We start from the raw sequence: 23,985 nt of genomic DNA, 5'->3' as shown, positions 1-23,985 counted from the left end.
CCATGGAATATAAAGCAAGTAAAGTAATACAGCCTGATATTACAGTAGTATCATGTGAACTCAACTTATATGCTGGTCTAAGATCTTATATGAACTTAGACATTCTATATAGTGGAAGAGTGCCACCTAATGCTCTATTTAGATATATCTAATTATATGCTTAAAGAAATAAGTAAGCATCTGCAAACTGTCTCTCATCAGGGAAGACCAGATTAATTTCAGGAGCTCATATGATTGGCAGGTTCCTTTCCCATCTGGCTGCATCACCATCAAGTTCCTGATCCATTGAACACCTTCTGTGACGTGCTGGAACTCTCTGTGGCAATGGTGGAGCAGGTGGCCAGTCAGATATATGGATTCTGGGAATGTCTAGGACATCACAGAAAGGTCTCGTCACTTTGATCTTTCAAAGTATACAATGTTCCATTTTTCGGACCTGCAGCTGGAAAGGGTACCGCAGAAGTACATCAGGCCATTTTTCAATAGAGCATCAAGTAGTGGTTTCAATACCCTTCTTTTAGCAAGTGTCATTCAGGATAGATATGTGATCGATTGTATACGTTTTCCATTGAAAATCACCAGGACTCAACTCCCCTGCTTTCCTCACAATGGCCTCTTTTACATTGAAAAAATGTATGTGACAGATAATGTCCCTTGGATGCTCAGGATCTGGGCCATGATTGCCTAATGTATGGTGTTCCCTGTCAGTCTCCAGTTACTTATCAATAGGGTCACCAAGGATATTATTGATTAATGTCAATAGTGTTGGCATGATCGCTTGTGCATTGATGCTTTCATGTATACCCCTTATCCAGATATTATTGTGATTTTCATGGTCATCAACCAAATTAAACAGACTGTTTATTTATGAGCATTTTGATAGCCCACATCTTGTACGACATCCGCCTCTAATCTCTGTACCTCGTCAGTAAGCTGTGACAGGCTAGAAGTGAGGGGACGTATTTCAGTTTTGTATTTGGTCTCCAGCATTTGTATATAATGCTGCATCTATTGTTTAGTAGGGATAGATGCAATATGATATACAAATCAATTATGGCGTTCTCCATATCAGAATTCCCTGTGGCTGGGGGAGTAAATGTCCCTGTGAAGCAAGCACTGCTCAGGCCGACATTAAGAGAGAAGTTGGTGCAGGATTTACAGGCTGGAGCTGTCTGGCATCATGAGGGTTAAGACTGCTTCTTTTACCACGCTGAGATGAGGCAGTAATGGCTCCGGAGCAGGAAGATAAGACCTTCCATAAGAAACGCTGCATACCAGACATGCTGACGGAGGTGGAGGACCTCAGATTAACCTCCGATCTCCTCTTTCTTTCCTATATCGGACGTCATGTTTGAGGCTGTAAATTGCTTATAATTCCCCCAGGAACACGGTCTGAAGAGAGTGTTTTCAGTGTGTGCGTTCTCTCGGTGCTATGTCCATGCCATGGCCTTCCTGTTGATGTTCAATACATCCAAAGGTGGTGTTGATTAGGAGCAGGATTGTGTGATGTAACAACCTTATGTGAGCACTGGAAACGCAAGTTGTGACACCAATGGAACGGTGCCAGAATGGGAGTTGCGTATGATTGTTTTTTATTTTAACAAGGCCAAACATGAGGAATGAGAAGAAGTTGTCCTAGTAGTGGAAAACCCCTTTAAAAAGATACAATTTTAGATTAGAATGAAAAAGGCTTCTCCCCTGTGTGACTTCTCTGAAGTTTAAAAAAAGTTGATTTCCAAGGAAACCATTTCCCACATTAAGAACATAAAAATGGCTTCTCTCCTGTGTCAGTACTTTGGTAACTAAGAAGTGATGATTTATTCACAAAACATTTCCCACATTCTGAACATAAAAAGGCTTCTCCCTTGTGTGGGCTCTCTGGTGGTCATCAAGATGCGCTTTCCGTATAAAACATTTCCCACATTCTAAACATGAAAAAGGCTTTTCCCTTGTATGAGTTTTCTGATGCTTGTTAAGAGTTGATTTATCTGCATAACATTTCCCACATTCTGAACATGAAAAAGGCTTCTCACCTGTGTGAGTTATTTGGTGATTAACCAAAGCTGATTTCTGGCTAAAACATTTTTCACATTCTGAACAAGAAAAAGGCTTCTCCTCTGTGTGAGTTCTCTGATGATTAACCAAAACTGATTTCTGGCTAAAACATTTCCCACATTCTGAACAAGAAAAAGGCTTCTCCCCTGTGTGAGTTCTCTGGTGATTAACCAAAGCTGATTTATGGCTAAAACATTTCCCACATTCTGAACAAGAAAAAGGCTTCTGCCCTGTGTGAGTTCTCTGGTGATTAACCAAATCTGATTTATGGCTAAAACATTTTCCACATTCTGAACAGGAAAAAGGCTTCTCCCCTGTGTGAGTCCTCTGGTGATTAACCAAATCTGATTTCTGGCTAAAACATTTCCCACATTCTGAACAGGAAAAAGGCTTCTCCCCCGTGTGAGTTCTCTGGTGATTAACCAAAGCTGATTTCTGGATAAAAAAATTCCCACATTCTGAACAGGAAAAAGGCTTCTCCCCTGTGTGAGTTATTTGGTGATTAACCAAACCTGATTTCTGGCTAAAACATTTTTCACATTCTGAACAAGAAAAAGGCTTCTCCCCTGTGTGAGTTCTCTGGTGATTAACTAAAGCTGATTTATGGCCAAAACATTTTCCACATTCTGAACATGAAAAAGGCTTCTCTCCTGTGTGGGTTCTCTGGTGTATAACCAAAGATGATTTATGGCTAAAACATTTCCCACATTCTGAACAAGAAAAAGGCTTCTCCTCTGTGTGGGTTATCTTATGTCTGATAAAACTTGATTTCAGCTGTCCCTCTGATCTCTCGGTACAGTCATCTGGAAAGAATAAAACCAATTATTATTTATGAATAACATATCCTTAAAATTTATATTGATGAACATTTCTACTTAAACTCTCCGTAAAAATTCACTTTATGTAAAAGTTATTTACCAAGAAAACATCACAGAAAAATCAGCCTTACCAACACCAAATCAGATAACAAATGCACTAGCAATTTAGTGTTGGTTGGGTGTACTGGGGTGTCTGTCCATGTGGGTGCACTTATATAGTGCTGGGTAGCCCTCCTGATCTAATAGTATGAGCATCATCAATAGGCTAAGCCAGACACTGTGCATCAAACCTGCCTGTGTGACTGGTGTCCTATGCAAGCTTCTTCTGTGTGCATCTAATATATATAATTATCTTATCCCGTCTGTCTGTCCAGGAAATCCCGCGTCGCTGATTGGTCCGGCCGCGGCCAATCAGCGACGCGAGATTTCAGAAAAAGATGGCGGCCGTTAGCGGTTCATCTGCCGCACGGAGGTCAGTGGCGATGCAGCCAGCTGCTGGCAACATAAGTACCCCGACCGGAGGCGCCGCTGACCTCCATTCGGCTACCGTCGGGAGATCAGCGGCAACGGCCGCTGATCTCCCGACGGCAAGTGTGAAGGGAGGACCGGGGAGCGGTGACGCCGGTCCATGAGCGGTGCGGTGCCGGTGTCAGCGCCCCCTCCTCCCCTCCCACTTGCTCAGGGCCCCGGCACCTGGCACAATACTTACCTCTCCCCGTGCTTCCGCAGCAGCTCCTGTCTCTTCCGCTGCTGCTCTGTGACGTCTCAGGTCAGAGGGCGCGGTGATGTTTTTACATTGCGCTCTCTCCTAAGCCGTCACAGGCAGTGCAGAGCTTGAGGAGTCCGGAGCAGCACCAGCAGCAGGTAAGAAGTGAGGTGAGTATTGGATTTTTTTTGTTTTTTTATTGTATGGGGGCATAGGGCATTAAATGGTGAGGTGGGGGGGGGGGTGTCACATCGTGGAGGGGGCATTATAAGTGAGGGGGGGTGTGACATCCTGCATGGGGCATTATATGGGGGGGAGGTGACTTCCTGCATGGGGCATTATATGGGGGGGGGAAGTGACATCCTGCATAGGGCATTAAACAGGGGAGAGGGTAACATCCTGCATGGGGAATTATAAGGGGGGTGACATCCTGCATGGGGCATTATATGGGGGGATGTGACTTCCTGCATGGGGCATTATAAGGGAGAGGGGGATGTGACTTCCTGCATGGGGCATTATAAGGGAGGGGGGAGGTGACATCCTGCATGGGGCATTATAATGGAAGGGGGAATGTGACATCCTGCATAAGGCATTATATGGGGGGGATGTGACTTCCTGCATGGGGCATTATAAGGGAGGTGACTTCCTGCATGGGGCATTATATGGGGGTTATGTGACTTCCTGCATGGGGCATTATAAGGGTGGGGGGGATGTGTCTTCCTGCATGGGGCATTATAAGGGAGGGGGGGTGACATCCTGCATGGGCCATTAAAATAGAAGGGGGAATGTGACATCCTTCATGGGGCATTATAAGAGAGGGAGGGGATGTGACATCCTGCATGGCGCATTATAAGAGAGGGAGGGGATGTGACATCCTGCATGGGGCACTATAAGGGAGGGGGGGTGACATCCTGCATGGGCCATTATATGGGGGGATGTGACTTCCTGCATGGGGCATTTTATGGGGGGGATGTGACTTCCTGCATGGGGCATTATATGGGGGGGTTGTGACTTCCTGCATGGGGCATTATAAGGGAGGGGGGGATGTGACTTCCTGCATGGGGCATTATAGAGGAGGGGGGAGGTGACATCCTGCATAGGGCACTAAACAGGGGGGAGGGAGACATCCTGCATGGGGCATTATAAGGGGGGTGACATCCTGCATGGGCCATTATATGGGGGGGATGTGACTTCCTGCATGGGGCATTATATGGGAGCGATGTGACTTCCTGCATGGGGCATTATATGGGGGGGATGTGATTTCCTGCATGGGGCATTATAAGGGGGGGATGTGACTTCCTGCATGGGGCATTATAAGGGGGGGGGGATGTGACTTCCTGCATGGGGCATTATTAGGGGGGTGACATCCTGCATGGGCCATTATATTGGGGGGATATAACTTCCTGCATGGGGCATTATTTGGGGGGGATGTGACTTCCTGCATGGGGCATTATAAGGGAGGGGGGATGTGACTTCCTGCATGGGGCATTATAAGGGGGGGGTGACATCCTGCATAGGGCATTAAACAGGGGGGGGGGTGACACCCTGCATGGGGCATTATAAGAGGGGGTGATATCCTGCATGGGGCATTATATGGGGGGAAGTGACTTCCTGCATGGGGCATTATAAGGGAGGGGGGGGATGTGACTTCCTGCATGGGGCATTATAAGGGGGGTGACATCCTGCATGGGCCATTATAATGGAAGGGGGGATGTGACATACTGCATGAGGCATTATATGGGGGGGTTGACTTCCTGCATGGGGCATTATAAGGGAGGTGACTTCCTGCATGGGGCATTATATGGGGGGTATGTGACTTCCTGCATGGGGCATTATAAGGGAGCGAGGGATGTGACTTCCTACATGGGGCATTATAAGGGAGAGGGGGTGACATCCTGCATGGGCCACTATAATGGAAAGGGGGATGTGACTTCCTGCATGGGGCATTATATGGGGGGGATGTGACTTCCTGCATGGGGCATTATAAGGGGGGGATGTGACTTCCTGCATGGGGCATTATAAGGGGGGGATGTGACTTCCTGCATGGGGCATTATATGGGGGGGGGTGACATCCTGCATAGGGCATTAAACAGGGGGGGGGTGACATCCTGCATGGGGCATTATATGGGGGGATGTGACTTCCTGCATGGGGCATTATATGGGGGGGATGTGAGTTCCTGCATGGTGCATTATATGGGGGGATGTGACTTCCTGCATGGGGCATTATAAGGGAGGGGGATGTGTCTTGCTGCATGGGGAATTATAAGGGGGGTGACATCCTGCATGGGCCATTATATTGGGGGGATATAACTTCCTGCATGGGGCATTATATGGGGGGGATGTGACTTCCTGCATGGGGCATTATTTGGGGGGGATGTGACTTCCTCCATGGGGCATTATAAGGGAGGAGGGATGTGACTTCCTGCATGGGGCATTATAAGGGGGGGGGTGACATCCTGTATAGGGCATTAAACAGGGGGGGGGGGTGACACCCTGCATGGGGCATTATAAGGGGGGGTGACATCCTGCATGGGGCATTATATGGGGGGAAGTGACTTCCTGCATGGGGCATTATAAGGGAGGGGGGGGGATGTGACTTCCTGCATGGGGCATTATAAGGGTGGGGGTGACATCCTGCATGGGCCATTATAATGGAAGGGGGGATGTGACATACTGCATGAGGCATTATATGGGGGGATGTGACTTCCTGCATGGGGCATTATAAGGGAGGTGACTTCCTGAATGGGGCATTATATGGGGGGTATGTGACTTCCTGCATGGGGCATTATAAGGGAGGGGGGGATATGACTTCCTGCATGGGGCATTATAAGGGAGGGGGGGGTGACATCCTGCATGGACCATTATAATGGAAAGGGGGATGTGACATCCTGCATGGGGCATTATAAGGGAGGGGGGGATGTGATTTCCTGCATGGTGCATTATAAGAGAGGGAGGGGATGTGACATCCTGCATGGGGCATTATAAGGGAGGGGGGATGTGACCTCCTGCATGGGGCATTATATGGGGGGGATGTGACTTCCTGCATGGGGCATTATATGGGGGGATGTGACTTCCTGCATGGGGCATTATAAGGGAGGGGGGATGTGACTTCCTGCATGGGGCATTATAAGGGAGGGGGGGTGACATCCTGCATGGGCCATTATAATGGAAGGGGGGATGTGACATCCTGCATGGGGCATTATATGGGGGGATGTGACTTCCTGCATGGGGCATTGTAAGGGAGGTGACTTCCTGCATGGGGCATTATATGGGGGGGATGTGACTTCCTGCATGGGGCATTATAAGGGAGGGGGGGATGTGACTTCTTGCATGGGGCATTATAAGGGAGGGGGGGGTGACATCCTGCATGGGCCATTATAATGGAAAGGGGGATGTGACATCCTGCATGGGGCATTATATGGAGGAGATGTGACTTCCTGCATGGGGCATTATAGGGAGGTGACTTCCTGCATGGGGCATTATAAAGGGGGGATGTGACTTCCTGCATGGGGCATTATAAGGGAAGGGGGATGTGACTTCCTGCATGAGGCATTATAAGGGAGGGGGGGTGACATCCTGCATGGGCCATTATAATGGAAGGGGGGATGTGACATCCTGCATGGGGCATTATATGGTGGGGGGGGACAAGGGACATCCTGCATGGCGCATTATAAGAGAGGGAGGGGAGGTGACATCCTGCATGGGGCATTATAAGTCCTCACTATAATTGCCCGGTCCTCACTAACACGGTTCGCTGATTGGTCGCGACCGGCGGCTGCGACCAATCAGCGATATCAGCCCCAAATTTAAACACCGTCTCCGGCCAATTGGCGCCAGATTTAAAATAAGTACGCCACCGTCGGGAGACATATTCTAGAATACCCGATACGTTAGAATCGGGCCACCATCTAGTCTTTAATACTAGGCAACCACACCCTCCATGAATTGGTAGGTTTGTGAGTGATTGCTCCATAAGTATTTTGCACCTGCACTGCCTTTATCATGGGGGTCTGCAGCATCCTGCTAGTGCATTTGTTATATGATTTGGTGTTGGTAAGGCTGTATCTTTTTCAGAGATTTTTTTTTAATTTTGCCCTATGTTAGCCATCATTATTCACCAAGACAATAACAGTTCACAGTCTAATAGAAAACCTCATAGAAAGAACCAGTGGAGCGTGGTGTTCAACTGTTTGTTAATTCTGCCTCCAAAATATGGAATAAAAAGCCACCAAACAATGTTATGTAGGTGAAAAAATACCAATAAAAAGTTCTACTCATCTCACAAAAAAATAAGTCCTCACTCAGGTCCATCATCTGTCAGTGGAAAACCAGAGGTTTCCACATCATTAGTGGCTCAAAGGCTTTTGAAAAGCAACATGGCTTCCATAAACCAATCCAGCAATATCCACTCTCCCAAAGTCAGATCTCCCCCTCGCTTCTGAGCCTTGCAGTGCGCCCAAAACACATTTAGCATCCATGTATTTGGCATTACTATAGTGAGAAGAACCCACTTAATTGATGGTGTGTGTCTCCTGGAGCACAATCTGGACACTATGTGTTGAGCAATAAAATGATATATTTGTAATTTTCACTCTCCAACATCCACTGCGTGCTAATATCCAGAAAGTGCCTGTAGAGTCAAAATAGTCACTACTCCTATAGATTAATTCACTGAGGGTTATAATTTCCAAAATTGAGTCACTTTATGGTGATTTCTACTGCTCTGGTTTTCTGAAATTTGGTCACATTAGGGCTTCTGTAAATGGTGGGTCCCATCTCCTCTGGGATCTGCTCCTGCGACGTCTGCTTCTGTCACCAGGAGCCGCCTTATTCATCCTGCAGGCGGCGCTGGTGATGGAGGAGACGTCAGAACCAGAAGCTCTGGGCGGAGCAGGCTCTGTCCAGCCAGTAAGATTAGGAAGCCTGGGACCTGTAGTACTATCCAGTCTGGCAGTATGGGTGTGTGTGCTGTCCAGCTGGAGTAATCTGCTTCCTGCTTCAGCCAATTGGAAAGCACCACACCCTACTAAAGCTGAAAGCATATTGCTGGAAGCTGCCAGATACAGGCTTGTTCTCCTCTGGTTCAGTCCTCTGTGCTCAGCTCCCGGCTTGTGTATTTGTTTCCTGTTGTGACCTCGGCCCGTTTACTGACTACTCTTGCGTCTTCTGATTTTGTATTTTCTCTGCCCTCATGGATATGACCCGGCTACCTGACTATTCTTCTTCCCATCTCACACCACAGAACAGCAGGTAACACCATGGCCCAAGCCTAGGGGTCTCTGTCTAAGTCCAAATCCATATAGAGGGGTTAAAGGGTGATGAGCAAGGCAAACCCAGGGATCAGGAAAATGGAGTAGATGGCGCCAAGCCTGTTCGTGGTAGCCATCTTTTGAGCTGCCAGGTGACTATGAACAGTGCCCCCAATACATTGTGTCTGCGAACTATTCTATCAAGATCTGCATTCAAATAGCTAAATGGCGCTTCTTCCCTTCTTAACCTGCCATGTGCCCAGACAGTAGTGTACAACCGTATATGGGGTAGTGTCACATTCAAGAGAAGTTGGAATATTATTTGTAAGGTCCATTTGTTTCCTATTATCCTTTGTGAAGAATTCCAAAATTATCACCACATAAAGTGACACACGTCAGATTTGAAAAATGGGCCCTGATAGGAACACAAAACTGGCTGTAGGAAAGGGTTAAATCAGAGTATTTTTGGCACTAATTACTGTAGTCAAAACTGTGAGTATAGACAATAACACATCTACTGAAATGATCAAACTCAACAGTCTCCATCAGTAAATAGTGAGTAACTAGTGGTGAAACCTCTCTGGGGTAATTAGAGTATGGGGCTCGGGGGCTCTTGGCAATCTAAACTATCGTAAGGGCCAATATTTTGTGTCAGATGAATTTCATGAAGAAATATTAGACATTCAAAGAGAACTTTTTATAATAGTGCAGAGCTGAGGTGTCTTAAATTTAGCTTAGAGATACAGTATATCATAGCACAGGTGTAATGTTTTTAATATAGTTTATCACTATCCTGTTTGAAGTTAGTCGGTTTTAAAATAAATTGAAAAATCAGGATAAAGGGAAACTCTGTTGTTATTGTACAGAAATTCACACTTGGCCTCACTGCACATTTAATGTTGTAGATCATAAAAGTAAAGTTTGGCCAGAAAGACTGGACCTGGTCTTGTAGGGACCATATGAGCACATTCAGCAGCACAGAAGGGAGAGAAGGTGGATTCATCCAATAAGATATCAGGGATCTAGGAAGGAACAGCATCATTACCCTCCGCTTTCTCTTACAGACCCATCATATTATTTTTCATCAAGTGATTTTCTAACTTGTCAGCAAATTCTATGTATGCGGTCATTTGGCTTTGTAGTTTACAGATCTGGGCAGGTAACGATCAGCGTCTACTAATCCCAGGGGGTAGGTGGATTCTCCAGGTTGTAAGTTCTATGGAAAAGGGTTTTAATGCTCAAAATCATTTGAACAGTTTTGGGTGGAGGAGAATGTTGTGGTCTAGAGGCAAAATGGTGATCACATGATTGTGATACGGACGGACTACACCACTGATAAAGCAGCCACAGCCGGTGACTGAGAAGAATCTGTGACTTCTCTGAGTTTAGTGGTTATTACTCACCTGGGTAGTCATATGTAGGAATTTCCTCTTTACACCACTCATCACCCCTTACATATGTCTCTGTAGTGTTAATATGGGTCAGATCTTCACCCTGAAACAAATATTGTAAAAGTCACAGACAGATGAGAAGTCACATCTATGATCAGCTCTAATCCTGCCATCTCCACCGTTCTCATTACACAAGCAAAAAACACATAATACTGGTGGATAAAACAAGACTGAGCACAAGACCTTCACAGCCGTGTACACATCATAGGGGAGCTCTCATGACACCTTCTCTCCATCTACCTGATGATCCTGAGGAACATTGGGCTCTTCTTGTTTACAGTCCTGTGGAAGAAGAGGACGGGGACATCTCTCTGGTGTTGTCCTCTTACTGGATATATCTGGAGGAAACACATACAGGGACTGAATTCATTCTTTACATACAGATAATTATAGACCGTGTGTATTTAGCCCCGTCTGTTACCTGGTGATATGAGGGGCTGGAGAACCTCCATCATGACGTCTTTGTACAGATCTTTGTGTCCTTCTAAATACTCCCACTCCTCCATGGAGAAATAGACAGCAACATCCTGACATCTTATAGGAACCTGACACATACAATCATACAGTCATACCCCTGATCCTTTCATAGTATTACTGTGTAATGTCCCAGCATTCCCAGCAGTGTCACCTCTCCAGTCAGCAGCTCAATCATCTTGTAGGCAAGTTCTAGGATCTTCTGGTCATTGATGTCCTCATGAATCAAGAGGTGAGATGGAGGCCCTGTGATTGGGCTCAGGGGTCTTTCCCATCCCTCAGATACAGGGGCCTGGCAGTGCCCACTAGAGGTCTTCTTCACTACTATGTAATCCTGGTTATGGAGAGACACATTATTAAATCTCACTTCAGATATTTCCAGAGTCCTCACCTCTCCAGTTCTGTCCATCTGTTATTCCCATAGATAAGAATGATGTAATGTGACGTCATCAGAATCTCTCACCTCTCCAGTAAGCTGGAAGAGGATCTCTAGGGTAAGATGTAATATCCTCTTCGCCATCTTGTCTCTGTCCATATCCATCTTTGATGGGTCCATAAGAAAAATTCTCTTAAATGGAAGACCTTCACTGAGAGGATCTGATATTGTAGGGACCTAAATGAGAAGATGATGAGCCGATGTAACATCATAAAAGTCCTGTGTAATAATACAATTACTGGAGATAATAAAGGGAAACATATGAGGAGATATATTATTTTACAGTATTTAGATTTCTTCTTTACATCTGGTAATAAAACCTATATATTTTAGGCCACAGACAACAAGCAGTTTCTTTCTTGGAGTCTGCAGCTGAACACTTTCTCAAAGATTCATCTTCCATAAAGCTAATTCTCGTCTCATTTACCGACAATGTTTCAATAATCCGCCTCAACGCGTTTCCCCAACAGGTTCATCAGGAGGCTTGATATAAGGATGATAATTCATGATGTTCAGCATAGTGTGCCTAATAGCCAGGTGCCCATGTATAAATATCCCAATTCATCCAAAACCCCTCCCAGACTAGGAGGCTCATTCCCATTCCTAGAGGTGAATTGTCACAGGATATACAAAATGGAGTCTGTCTACAATAATGTACTGCACCTACGCTACTTCTCATGAGCTAGAGGTCCGATAATGTCCATCCCCTAGTGCGATTGTCCAGAAGTGACGTGCTTTATGCTGAAACACCAGATAAACTGATTGCCGCTGCTCCACTCGTACCTGTGACTGTGCATGCCCGTACTTATCATTCCACGCCGGAGCGAATCTAGGATCATTGTCCACGATTGCGCATGCCCAGATGTCTGCGCTCCACACCGGAGTGCATATGATATTGGATCGCATTCCATCAAATGAAAAATCCTCCCTCTGAGATCAGCATCATGGGAGACTAACAACAAGTATTGCACATCCTCCCATCATACAATAAGCATGTAGATCTACTTCTAGAAAATATGGGATGGTGGCCCACAGTAAATTTCTAAATGGTCAAATTTGACCCCTATTGCATAATTAGACATACACAAGGAACACCACACTTGTTAGTTACTAAATAGTATAAGTGGGATATAACTAATAAGAAATAATTCTGATACAGAAGCTCAGATCTCTCGAAGAAGTAAAACAATATGTGAACCCCATTCTCAGGAAACTGAGTAGCAATGGGTAGAATATAAAATCCAAAAATGTAAATCAGAATATGGATGTATTCACACAAAACAGGCATAGGAAATTTGCTCCTCGAGTACCTTAGGGGCTTGTGCATCCAGTCTGGAATCCACTCGCTTTCCTTTTTGATACATCTATTGTGATCACCTCCTCTCACATTGGGTTTAACCGCCGCAATGATACAAAACGAGATGTTTCCGGTTTCACCTCGATGTGCACTGTTCATGAGTCTCACTAATTGGGGTGTCCTGACCATGGCATAAATTACCCAAATGCCCCCTCCCCCACCCTCCTCTTAGACTGCCTCTTGGTCGTTCATACATAATCTAGGGGGCAGGTGCATGTGGCCATATATAAAAGTCCTGAGGTTTTACAGTTGGAATAATCCCTCTGGAAAAAGATTTTACCTGTAGAGGAACTCGAGAAAGATTTACATGGTCTCATCCAATTACATGTACAACTTTATCCACATCTAAAGAAACCGCACACTCTTCTATCCAGCCAAGTCCACTTGGGTGCAGGTTTTTATAGAAACTATGCACTAAACGGTCCCTAATTGACCGACCCTTTCTGAAAGTTATTGTGGGAGTACATCCCACAGCACCCTCAGGTCCCGGTTGGCCAGGGTTTTCTGAGGATATTAAAGATATGGTCACTCTGATTGTGATAAGTTCCTATTACTCGTGTTATCCCATCTTTTTCTTGCTCTCTTGGTTAGGTATGGAGGAATGTCTGTCTCTCCTGATTTTCTGCAAACAATCGTGTGGAATCCAAAATGTATCGTGGGTACCCTTTTCCATGAATCTGGTGTTCATGTCTATTGCCTGTATATTAAACTCTGTGACATTAGAGCAGTCTCTTCTCAATCGTAAAAATTGGCTCTTGGATATTGCTTTTTTTTAATGAGGATGGGGTGGTGACTATCCCACTTCAATAGTTTATTAGTGCTTGTAGGTTTATGGTAGATGAGTGTACCTAAGGTCCCATCCCCTTCATTCTTGATTAGTACATCCAGCAAAGGCAACTGGTAATATTTAAACTCTGACATAAATCTCAGGCTCACTCTATAGATATTGAGTTCCCTGACAAATTCAAGAAACTTTTCACTCGTTCCTGACCAGATGATAAAAATGTCGTCAATATATCTATACTAAACCCCAATATATGGATGCCACCACTTATGATCATCTATGAATATTGTATTTTCCTCCCACCAGCCCAGGAATAGGTTAGCATATGAGGGGGCACAACAGGTCCCCATCGCAGTACCCCTGAGCTGGTGGAAGTACTTCCTGTCAAAAAGAAAGAAGTTATGTGTAAGAGTGAATTTTAGAAGATCCTCCATGAAGTCATTATGTCTGCTACACTCTATTGATCTCGATTTCAAGAAATGTCTTACTCCTCTGATATCATCCTCATGCGGTATATTACTGTACGAAGCCTCGATATCTAGTGAGGCCTGCTCCCCTACATGACTGTATACATGCTCAAGGGTCTATATGTAGGGGAGCAGGCAGAGGGAAAACCATTTTCCAGAGGGATTATTCCAACTACAGGACCTCAGGTGGTACTGGGGAGAAATTATACTGTGGGTGGGGGCATAATACATACTGCATAAGGGGCATAATGGGGGCATTACACTGTGTGGGGTATCATACATACTGCATAAGGGGCATAATGGGGGCATTACACTGTGTGGGGGCATCATACATACTGCATAAGGGGCATAATGGGGACATTAAACTGTGTGGGGCTTCATACATACTGCATAAGGGGCATAATGGAGGCATTACACTGTGTGGGGGCATCATACATCCTGCATAAGGGGCATAATGGGGGCATTACGCTGTGTGGGGTATCATACAGACTGCATAAGGGGCATAATGGGGGCATTACACTGTGTGGGGGCATCATACATACTGCATAAGGGGCATAATGGGGACATTAAACTGTGTGGGGCTTCATACATACTGCATAATGGGCATAATGGAGACATTACACTGTGTGGGGGCATCATACATCCTGCATAAGGGGCATAATGGGGGCATTACACTGTGTGGGGGCCTCATACATCCTGCATAAGGTGCATAATGGGGGCATTACGCTGTGTGGGGGCATCATACATACTACATAAGGGGCGTAATGGGGGCATTACACTGTGTTGGGGCATCATACATCCTGCATAAGGGGCATAATGGGGGCATTACACTGTGTGGGGGCATCATACATACTGCATAAGGGGCATAATGGGGGCATTACACTGTGTGGGGGCATCATATATACTGCATCAGGGGCATAATGGGGGCATCATACATCTTGCATAAGGGGCATAATGGGGGCATTACACTGTGTGGTGTCATCATACATACTGCACAAGGGGCATAATGGGGGCATTACACTGTGTGGGGGCATCATATATACTGCATCAGGGCCATAATGGGGGCATCATACATCCTACATAAGGGGCATAATGGGGGTATTACACTGTGGGGGGCATCATGCATACTGCATAAGGGGCATAATGGGGGCATTACACTGTGTGGGGCATCATACATCCTGCATAAGGGGCATAATGGGGGCATTACACTGTGTGGGGGCATCATACATCCTGCATAAGGGGCATAATGGGGGCATTACATGGTGTGGGGGCATCATACATCCTGCATAAGGGGCATAATGGGGGCATTACACTGTGTGGGGGCATCATACATCCTGCATAAGGGGCATAATGGGGGCATTACACTGTGTGGGGGCATCATACATCCTGCATAAGGGGCATAATGGGGGCATTACACTGTGGGGCCAGTAAAGGGGTCCTGTACTATGAGAACAATACGTTTCCACCTTCCTGTCTCCATAGTTGGGTCGTATGTATCTATTACAGGAAACAGAACAAAAACCTTATGATTCTTATAAAGGGGCAACACAAGACCCCAAAAGAGTCTCCGTGCTGAAGGGGTTAATGCCCCCTGCACCCAGTAATGGGGGTCTCCACATACCTCCACCTGCAGAGCCGCCACCACATATATGGCTGCTCTGTGCGCACAGGAGCTGTGATGAGGTCACAGGAGGGGAGGAGTCAGGGGTCACATGATCAGGGGCCTCAGTGGATGCAGGACTCTGCTGTGCTGGTTGTCATGGTGCTGGATGAGCTGAAGTTTATGTGTGGGGTCAGGAGGGGTTTACAGTGTGGATGTAGCAGAGCCGTGTGTGTACGAGGTGCACGGAGCGGAGCCGCGCGTGTACGAGGTGTACGGAGCAGAGCCGTGTGTGTACGAGGTGCACGGAGCGGAGCCGCGCGTGTACGAGGTGTACGGAGCGGAGCCGTGTGTGTACGAGGTGTACGGAGCGGAGCCGCGTGTGTACGAGGTGTACGGAGCGGAGCCGCGTGTGTACGAGGCGTACGGGGCGGAGTCGAGTGTGTACGAGGAGTACAGGGCAGAGTCGCGCGTGTAGGAGGCAAATGGAGTGAAGCTGCACGTGTACGGGGCGGAGTCGCGCGTGTACGAGGCGTACGGGGCGGAACCGCTCGTGTACGAGGTGTACGGAGCAGAGCCGCGCGTGTACGAGGCGTACGGAGCAGAGCCGCGCGTGTACGAGGTGTACGGAGCGGAGCCATGTGTGTAGGAGGTGTACAGAGCGGAGTCGAGTGTGTACGAGGCGTACAGGGCAGAGTCGCGCGTGTAGGAGGCGTACGGAGTGAAGCTGCACGTGTACGAGGCTTACGGGGAGGAGTCGCGCGTGTACGAGGCGTACGGAGGGGAGACGCGTGTGTACGAGGTGTACGGAGGGGAGCCGTGTGTGTATGAGGTGTGCGGAGCCTCGCGTGTACGAGGCGTACGGGGCGGAGTCGAGTGTGTACGAGGCGTACAGGGCAGAGTCGCGCGTGTAGGAGGCGTACGGAGTGAAGCTGCACGTGTACGAGGCTTACGGGGAGGAGTCGCGCGTGTATGGGACAGAGTCGCGCGTGTACGAGGCGTACGGAGGGGAGACGCGTGTGTACGAGGTGTACGGAGCGGAGCCGTGTGTGTATGAGGTGTGCGGAGCCTCGCGTGTACGAGGCGTACGAGGCGTACAGGGCAGAGTCGCGCGTGTAGGAGGTGTACGGAGTGAAGCTGCATGTGTACGAGGCTTACGGGGTGGAGTCGCGCGTGTACGAGGTGTACGGGGCGGAGTCGCGCGTGTACGAGGCGTACGGGGCGGAGTCGCGCGTGTACGAGGCGTACGGGGCGGAGTCGCGCGTGTACGGGGCGGAGTCGCGCGTGTACGAGGCGTACGGAGCGGAACCGCGCGTGTACGAGTCGTACGGAGCGGGGCCGCGCGTGTACAAGGCATACGGAGCGGGGCCACGCGTGTACGAGGCGTACGGAGAGGAGCCGCGCGTGTATAATGTGTACGGAGCTGAACAGGGTGTGTATGAGGTGTACGGAGCAGAGCCGTGTGTGTATGGAGCGGAGCCATGTGAGTACGGAGCGGAGTTGTGTGGGTACAGCTGTAGAATCCCCAGGTTCGGTCGGCACCGGTTACGTAGATCTTATTGTTGTATTTTATTAGCAATTTGCTTGCTCGTCAGTTGAGATGGGTGAACCCGAACAGTAAAGTTCTGGGTTTGTCCCAAACATCTAGTGATCGGGCATGGATCCTGGAGACGGACTTCATCTAACAGCGTGAGTCCGCAGCGCTCTGACCAGTGATAACAATCTTACCGCCGATCAGAGCCTGTGTTTCCCACAGATGTTTGGGCCCCCCATTCATATGAATGAGGTTCAGGTTCAGATACCATTCGGGTACCCAAACCAAAATTTTTTAGGTGTTCGGCTGAACCTGCTGAACCCAAACATCCATGGGTTCGTTCATTACTACTCGTCAGCTAAGGTGCACAAATCTCTCAGGAATTGATGTTTTCATTCAGTTACAGTAAACAGAGGACACGTGCTGGCTGGATCTTATGAATATATAAGGCCAGACAGGAGATAGGTAAAGATAAAGCAATCATTCCATCACTCTCATCAGTGTTTCAGGGGCCTCAATTAAGCTATTCACCCAGTCACTAGGAGGAGATGGAAGCGTGCCCTTCATTAGGCCTTTCAGACGTCAGTGTTGCGTGTACGTGTGGTGTCCGTTTCCACATGTACTGGAGACACTGACACTCGTAGACCCATTAAAATGAATGGGTCTGTGCACATCAGTGTGTTTCCACGGACAGTGTATCTGTGGGCAAAACACGCTGATACGTCCATTTTTTTCTCACAGCACGGCCGCAAAACGTCTTGCACACGTGCACAGTGATGACACATGGATGACATCCGTGTGTCATCAGTATCACACGTACCGGCGCCTGGGAATCAACGGTACAGGTAGCGCTGTTCCCAAGCACCGGGTGCTGAACGCTCCCCTTATCATTGTCCCCCGATCAGCGCGAGCAAGGGACAATCTTGAAAGTAGTATTCTGCTCCCCCTGTGTCCTGGTGTAAAAATAAGAATAAAATTAAAAAATCCTTATATTCACCTGTCCGAAGATGTCCCCCACTGTAATTCACCTGACCGCTCATGGCGGGGAGAATGACTCGCTACAGCGAGCAGGCCCCTGCTCTGGGCTGAGCTCAGCGGGAGCAGAATACTACTCTCATCATTGTCCCTTGCTATCGCTGATCGCAGTGTAAGCAGGGGACAATGATGAGGGCAGCATTCTGCACCCGATACTTGAGAACAGCGTTAACTGTACCACTGATTCCCAAGTGCCGGTACTGATGGGGCACATGGGTAACACACGGTTGCTACACATATCACACACATGGACACGGATATTTACAGTAACGGAAATATCCGAATGTGTAAAAGAGGCCTTACAGAGAGGCATTCTGGATACTGGTGCTAGATTCGTCCTGCTCGCGGGACTTGAAGAAGCAAACCGATTTGATTCTGCATGATTAAACATCAATCATTCATATAGAAATGTATGATTATATTTGATTTTTGATTTTTTTCTTGGGAGTCAAAGAATCTACTCCTTCTGGAAATGATGGAGACAATCAATGTTTCACTGCTAAACACAGTAAGTCATCCTGACCCTCTTTGTCCGGTCTGCAGTGGTCTATAGGCCATCATGTTGTAGCTTGTGATCCAAAAGTGTAATGTGAACATGCACACGAAGACTCAGAAGGATGAACAGTCCAGCTTCTCAGTGTATAAAAAGTCTCCTTACTTTTTAGTTTTCTTCCATTTTTTTAAAAGAGGCAAATTCAGTCTTGTGCCAAACTGCTCCTGAATTCTGTGCCCATGACATGATATGGGCACATACTGATTCTCTATATGCCCTTAATGTTACAATGAAGTTTTATCTAATTGATTCTATGGTAACAATGTGGCATGCTGCAACTAATGTCATATTAATAATGGAACAAAGCTCCTTGAGAAGACATAAAGAAATATAGAGCTTCATATTTATCAGGTTTCAACGTAATTTAATGCAAACTTATTAAAGGGAACCTGTCAGCAGGATTTTGCTAAGAAAACTACAGGCATTGTCATGTTGGGGCTGTTGCTGTTGTCCTTGTTACATGGAAATTGCTGCTGTCACAGTTTTTGCTGCCATTAGATGGAAGTTGTAGTTATCGTAAATGGATGTTGCTGTTGTGGCCGTTACGTGGAAGTTGCCGTTGTTGTTCCCGTTACATGGAAATTGCTGTTGTTGCCTTTAGATGGAAGTTGTTGTTGTTGCCATTAGATGGAAGTTGTTGTTGCCATTGTTGCCATTAGATGGAAGTTGTTGTTGCCGTTAGATGGAAATTGTTGCTGCCGTTAAATGGAAGTTGTAGTTGTTGTTGCCGTTAGATAGAAGTTCCCGTTGTTGTTGCCATTACATGAAATTTGCTGTTGTTTTTGCCTTTAGATGGAAGTTGTTGTTGTTGCCGTTAAATGGAAGTTATTGTTGCCATTGTTGCCATTAGATGGAAGTTGTTGTTGCCGTTAGATGGAAATTGTTGATGCCGTTAGATGAAAGTTGTTCTTGCCGTTAGATGCAAGTTGTTGCCGTTAGATAGAAGTTGTTGTTGCTGCAGTTAGAAGGAAATTGCCATTGTTGTTGCCATTTGATGTACGTAGTTGCCGTTGATGTTGCCGTTAGACGGAAGTTGCTGTTGTTGTTTCCATTACATGGAAATTGCTTTTGTTGTTGACTTTAAATGGAAGTTTTTGTTGCCATTAGATGGAGGTTGTCGTTGTTGCCGTTAGATGGAAATTGTTGTTGCCGTTAGATGGAAGTTGTTGTTGCGGTTAGATGAAAGTTGTTGTCATCAGATGGGGAAGTTGTTGCTGTTAGATGGAAGTTGTTGTTGCAGTTAGATTGAAGTTGTTCTCATTAGATGGGGAAGTTGTTGCCATTAGATGGAAGTAGCTGTCATTAGATGAAAGCCAGGGTGTGCGTTTATGTGCTGTATGTACAGTCATGGCCAAAAGTATTGAGAATGAGACAAATAGTAATTTTTCCAAAGTTTACTGCTTCATTTTTTGTAATGGCAATTTGCATATACTCCTGAATGTCAAAGAGTGATCAGCTTAACAGCAATTACTGTACTTGCAAAGTAAATATTTGCCCAGAAAATGAACTTTAACCCCCAAAACACATTTCAACATCATTGCAGTCCTGCCTTAAAAGGAGCAGCTAACATTGTTTTAGTGATTGATCCATTAACACAGGTGTGAGTGTTGATGAGGACAGGGCTGGCGATCAATCAGTCATGATTAAGTAAGAATGATATCACTGGACACTTTAAAAGGAGGCTGGTTCTTGGTATCATTGTTTCTCTTCAGTTAACCATGGTTATCTGTAAAGAAACACGTGCAGCCATCATTGCACTGCACAAAAATGGCCTAACAGGGAAGAGTATCGCAGCTACAAAGATTGCACCTCAGTCAACAAACTATCGCATCATCAAGAACTTCAAGGAGAGAGCTTCCATTGTTGTCAAAAAGGCTCCAGGGCGCCCAAGAAAGACCAGCAAGCGCCAGGACCGTATCTTAAAACTGTTTCAGCTGCGGGATCGGACTACCAGCAGTGCCGAGCTTGCTCAGGAATGGCAGCAGGCTGGTGTGAGTGCTTCTGCACGCACTGTGAGGCGGAGACTCTTTGAGCAAGGGCTGGTTTCAAGGAGGGCAGCAAAGAAGCCACTTCTCTCCAGAAAAAACATCAGGGACCAACTGATATTCTGCAAAAGGTACAGGGAGTGGACTGCTGAGGACTGGGGCAAAGTCATTTTCTCTGATGAATCCCCTTTTCGATTGTTTGGGACATCTGGAAAACAGCTTATTCGGAGAAGAAGAGGTGAGCGCTACTACCAGTCTTGTCTCATGCCAACTGTAAAGCATCCTGAAACCATTCATGTGTGGGGTTGCTTCTCAGCCAAGGAAATCGGCTCACTCACAGTCTTGCCTAAAAACACAGCCATGAATAAAGAATGGTACCAGAATGTCCTCCAAGAGCAACTTCTCCCAACCGTCCAAGAGCAGTTTGGCGCCCAACAATGCCTTTTCCAGCATGATGGAGCACCTTGCCATAAAGCAAAGGTGATAACTAAATGGCTCATGGAACAAAACATAGAGATTTTGGGTCCATGGCCCGGAAACTCCCCAGATCTTAATCCCATTGAGAACTTGTGGTCAATCATCAAGAGACGGGTGGACAAACAAAAACCAACAAATTCTGGCAAAATGCAAGCATTGATTATGCAAGAATGGACTGCTATCAGTCAGGATTTGGTCCAAAAGTTGATTGAGAGCATGCCAGGGAGAATTACAGAGGTCTTGAAGAAGAAGGGGCAACACTGCAAATATTGACTTGCTGCATTAACTCATTCTAACTGTCAATATAACCTATTGGTACTCATAATATGATTGCAATTATATTTCTGTATGTGATATAAACATCAGACAAACACTAATAAAAACCAGAGGCCAGCAGATCATGTGAAAATATAATTTTGGTGTCATTCTCAAAACTTTTGGCCATGACTGTACACCAACGTAAACCAATCTCAAATTCTGTGTTTTATCTTTGTATTTTTTGCATTCTGTGCAAGCCAGGGTGTGGCCTCCCTTCCTAGAGCTGGATAATACATTTAAAGCACTGAAATCAACTTTGACACATGGTAAGGTTTTTAATATTAGACAGAGTAGGACTATCCTGAATGGGTTCAATTTGCTTTGATGGGATAGCTTTCATGCTATTTTTGATTAAAACAGTGTTACTAAGCTTTTTATTTATTTATAGCAGGGTTTATGTTCATTTTGCTTCTAGTAGTTTTTTTTATTAGATGGAAGTTGTTGCAGTTAGATTTAAGTTGTTGTTGCCATTAGATGGAAGTTGTTGCTGTTAGGTGGACATTGTTGTTGTTGCCATTAGATGGAAGCTTCTGTTGTCATTAGATGGAAACTGTTGTTGCCGTTAGATGGAAGTTGTTGTTTTCATTAGATGGATATTGTTGATGTTATTGCCGTTAGATGGAAGTTGTTATTGCCGTTAGATGAAAGTTGTTGCTGCCGTTAGATGAAAGTTGTTGTTGCAATTAGATGGAAGAAGTTGCTGCCATTAGATGGAAGTTATTATTGCCGTTAGATTGAAGTTGTTGTTGCCATTAGATGGAAGTTGTTGCTGTTAGGTGGACATTGTTGTTGTTGCCATTAGATGGAAGCTGTTGCCATTAGATGGAAGTTGTTGTTGCCGTTAGATGGAAATTGTTGTTGCTGTTAGATGGAAATTGTTGTTGCCGTTAGATGGAAGTTGTCATGAGATGGGGAAGTTGTTGCTGTTAGATGGAAGTTGTTGTTACCGTTAGATTGAAGTTGTCATTAGATGGTGAAGTTGTTGCCATTAGATGGAAGTAGTTGTCATTAGATGGAAGCCAGGGTGTGCGTTTCAGTGCTGCATGTACACCAACGTAAACCAATCTCAAATTCTGTGTTTTTTCTTTGTATTTTTTGCATTCTGTGCAAGCCAGGGTGTGGCCTCCATTCCTAGAGCTGGATAATACATTTAAAGCACTGAAATCAACTTTGACACATGGTAAGGTTTTTAATATTAGACAGAGTAGGGCTATTCTGAATGGGATCAATATGTCTTGGTGGGATAGCTTTCATGCTATTTTTGATGAAAACAGTGTTACTAACCTTTTTTTTTTTATTTATAGCAGGGTTTATGTTCATTTTGCTTCTTGTAGGCTTTTTTTTATTAGATGGAAGTGATTACCGTTAGATGAAAGTTGTTGTTGTTATTAGATGGAAGAAGTTTCTGCCATTACATGGAAGTTGTTATTGTTGCCGTTAGTATGAAGTTGTTGTTGCCATTAGATGGAAGCTTCTGTTGTCGTTAGATGGAAACTGTTGTTGCTGTTAGATGGACATTGTTGATGTTTTTGCCGTGAGATGGAAGTTGTTGTTGGCGTTAGATGGACGTTGTTGATGTCGTCAGTTGGAAGTTGTTGCCGTTAGATGGACGTTGTTGTTGCCGTTAGATGGAAATTATTGTAGCCATTAGATGGAAGTTGTTCTTGCCGTTAGGTGGAAGTTGTTGCCGTTAGATGGACATTGTTGATGTTATTGCCGTGAGATGGAAGTTGCTGATGTCGTTAGTTGGAAGTTGTTGCCGATAGATGGATGTTGTTGTTGCCGTTAGATGGAAGTTGTTGTAGCCATTAGATGGAAGTTGTTCTTGCCGTTAGATGGAAGTTGTTCTTGCCGTTAGATGGAAGTTGTTGTTGCCTTTAGATGGAAATTTTTGTTGCCTTTAGATGGACATTGTTGATGTTATTGCCATTAGATAGAAGTTGTTGTTGTTGCAGTTAGATGGAAGTTGTTGTTGCAGTTAGATGGAAATTGTTGTTGCCACTAGATGGAAGTTGTCGATGTTGCCATTAGATAGAAATTGTAGCTATTGTTGCCCTTAGAAGGAAATTGCCATTGTTGTTCCCATTAGATGTAAGCTGTTGTTGTTGCCGTTGTTGCTGCCGTTAGACGGAAGCTGCCATTGTTGTTTCCATTACATGGAAATTGCTGTTGTTGTTGAAGTTAACCCCATAAGGTTCAATGACGGACACAGCATGTCATTAGCGTGTGTTAGTTCCTGCTCTTTGCCGTGCAGTGTTTGTCATGCATTTAAACTGTCACTGCCTGTAAGCAGGCAGTGACAGTTTCGTGCCGACAGCTGTCACAGACAGCTGATCGGTACGGGGTGCGGTGCAGGGACCCATGCCGGCGGTCTGCGCACCCATAGCGCTGCGATCGGTCAGTCAATGTGACTGACCGATCACAGCACGATCGCTCAGGAGGTGCTGAAATATCAGCATCTCCTGCACGATCAGAGCAGCAGCTCGGCGCTGTCAGTGGCATAGCTGCTGCTGTGAGAGCCGGGGGCGGTGCTGCTGTGGATAAAGGGGAATTACCTGTACCTATTCAGGATTTTTGGAACGTTTTTTCTGAGGAGGAGTCGCAAATTTTGCCTCCCCATAGAGACTATGATTGTACCATGAATTTGTCCCTGGAGCGACTCTTCCTAAAAGTCGTTTATTTAATC

At 45.9% G+C, this 23,985-nt stretch overlaps 1 protein-coding gene across 1 annotated transcript; it reads right to left on the bottom strand.

Moving 5' to 3' along the window:
- Positions 1-849: 849 nt before the first annotated feature.
- Positions 850-12,645, bottom strand: LOC141192398 (uncharacterized). Its single transcript, XM_073661917.1, has 7 exons — positions 12,577-12,645; positions 11,217-11,366; positions 10,908-11,087; positions 10,701-10,824; positions 10,520-10,617; positions 10,232-10,322; positions 850-2,858 (listed from the first exon to the last, which is right to left on the bottom strand). Exons 1-7 carry the CDS (start codon positions 12,643-12,645, stop codon positions 1,822-1,824), a joined length of 1,749 nt encoding a protein of 582 aa, XP_073518018.1. The 3' UTR covers positions 850-1,821.
- Positions 12,646-23,985: the final 11,340 nt, after the last annotated feature.

Source organism: Phyllobates terribilis, unplaced genomic scaffold (assembly GCF_046119375.1).
Source record: "Phyllobates terribilis strain yellow unplaced genomic scaffold, ASM4611937v1 Scaffold_60__1_contigs__length_8166268, whole genome shotgun sequence".
NCBI lineage: Eukaryota > Metazoa > Chordata > Amphibia > Anura > Dendrobatidae > Phyllobates > Phyllobates terribilis.
Note: the sequence above shows the minus strand (reverse complement) of the source record. Positions and strands in the feature narration are given on the sequence as shown.

Bases quoted from the DNA above. Each gene is read 5' to 3' on its own strand.
- LOC141192398 (XM_073661917.1), bottom strand. From the start codon at position 12,645: ATGAACAGTGCACATCGAGGTGAAACCGGAAACATCTCGTTTTGTATC. The intron at 10,618-10,700 runs GTAACAGACGGG...TGTTTCCTCCAG, and splicing joins CCAGCCCCTCATATCACCAG to ATATATCCAGTAAGAGGACA. The intron at 2,859-10,231 runs GTGAGTAATAAC...TATTCTTTCCAG, and splicing joins TCCTACATATGACTACCCAG to ATGACTGTACCGAGAGATCA.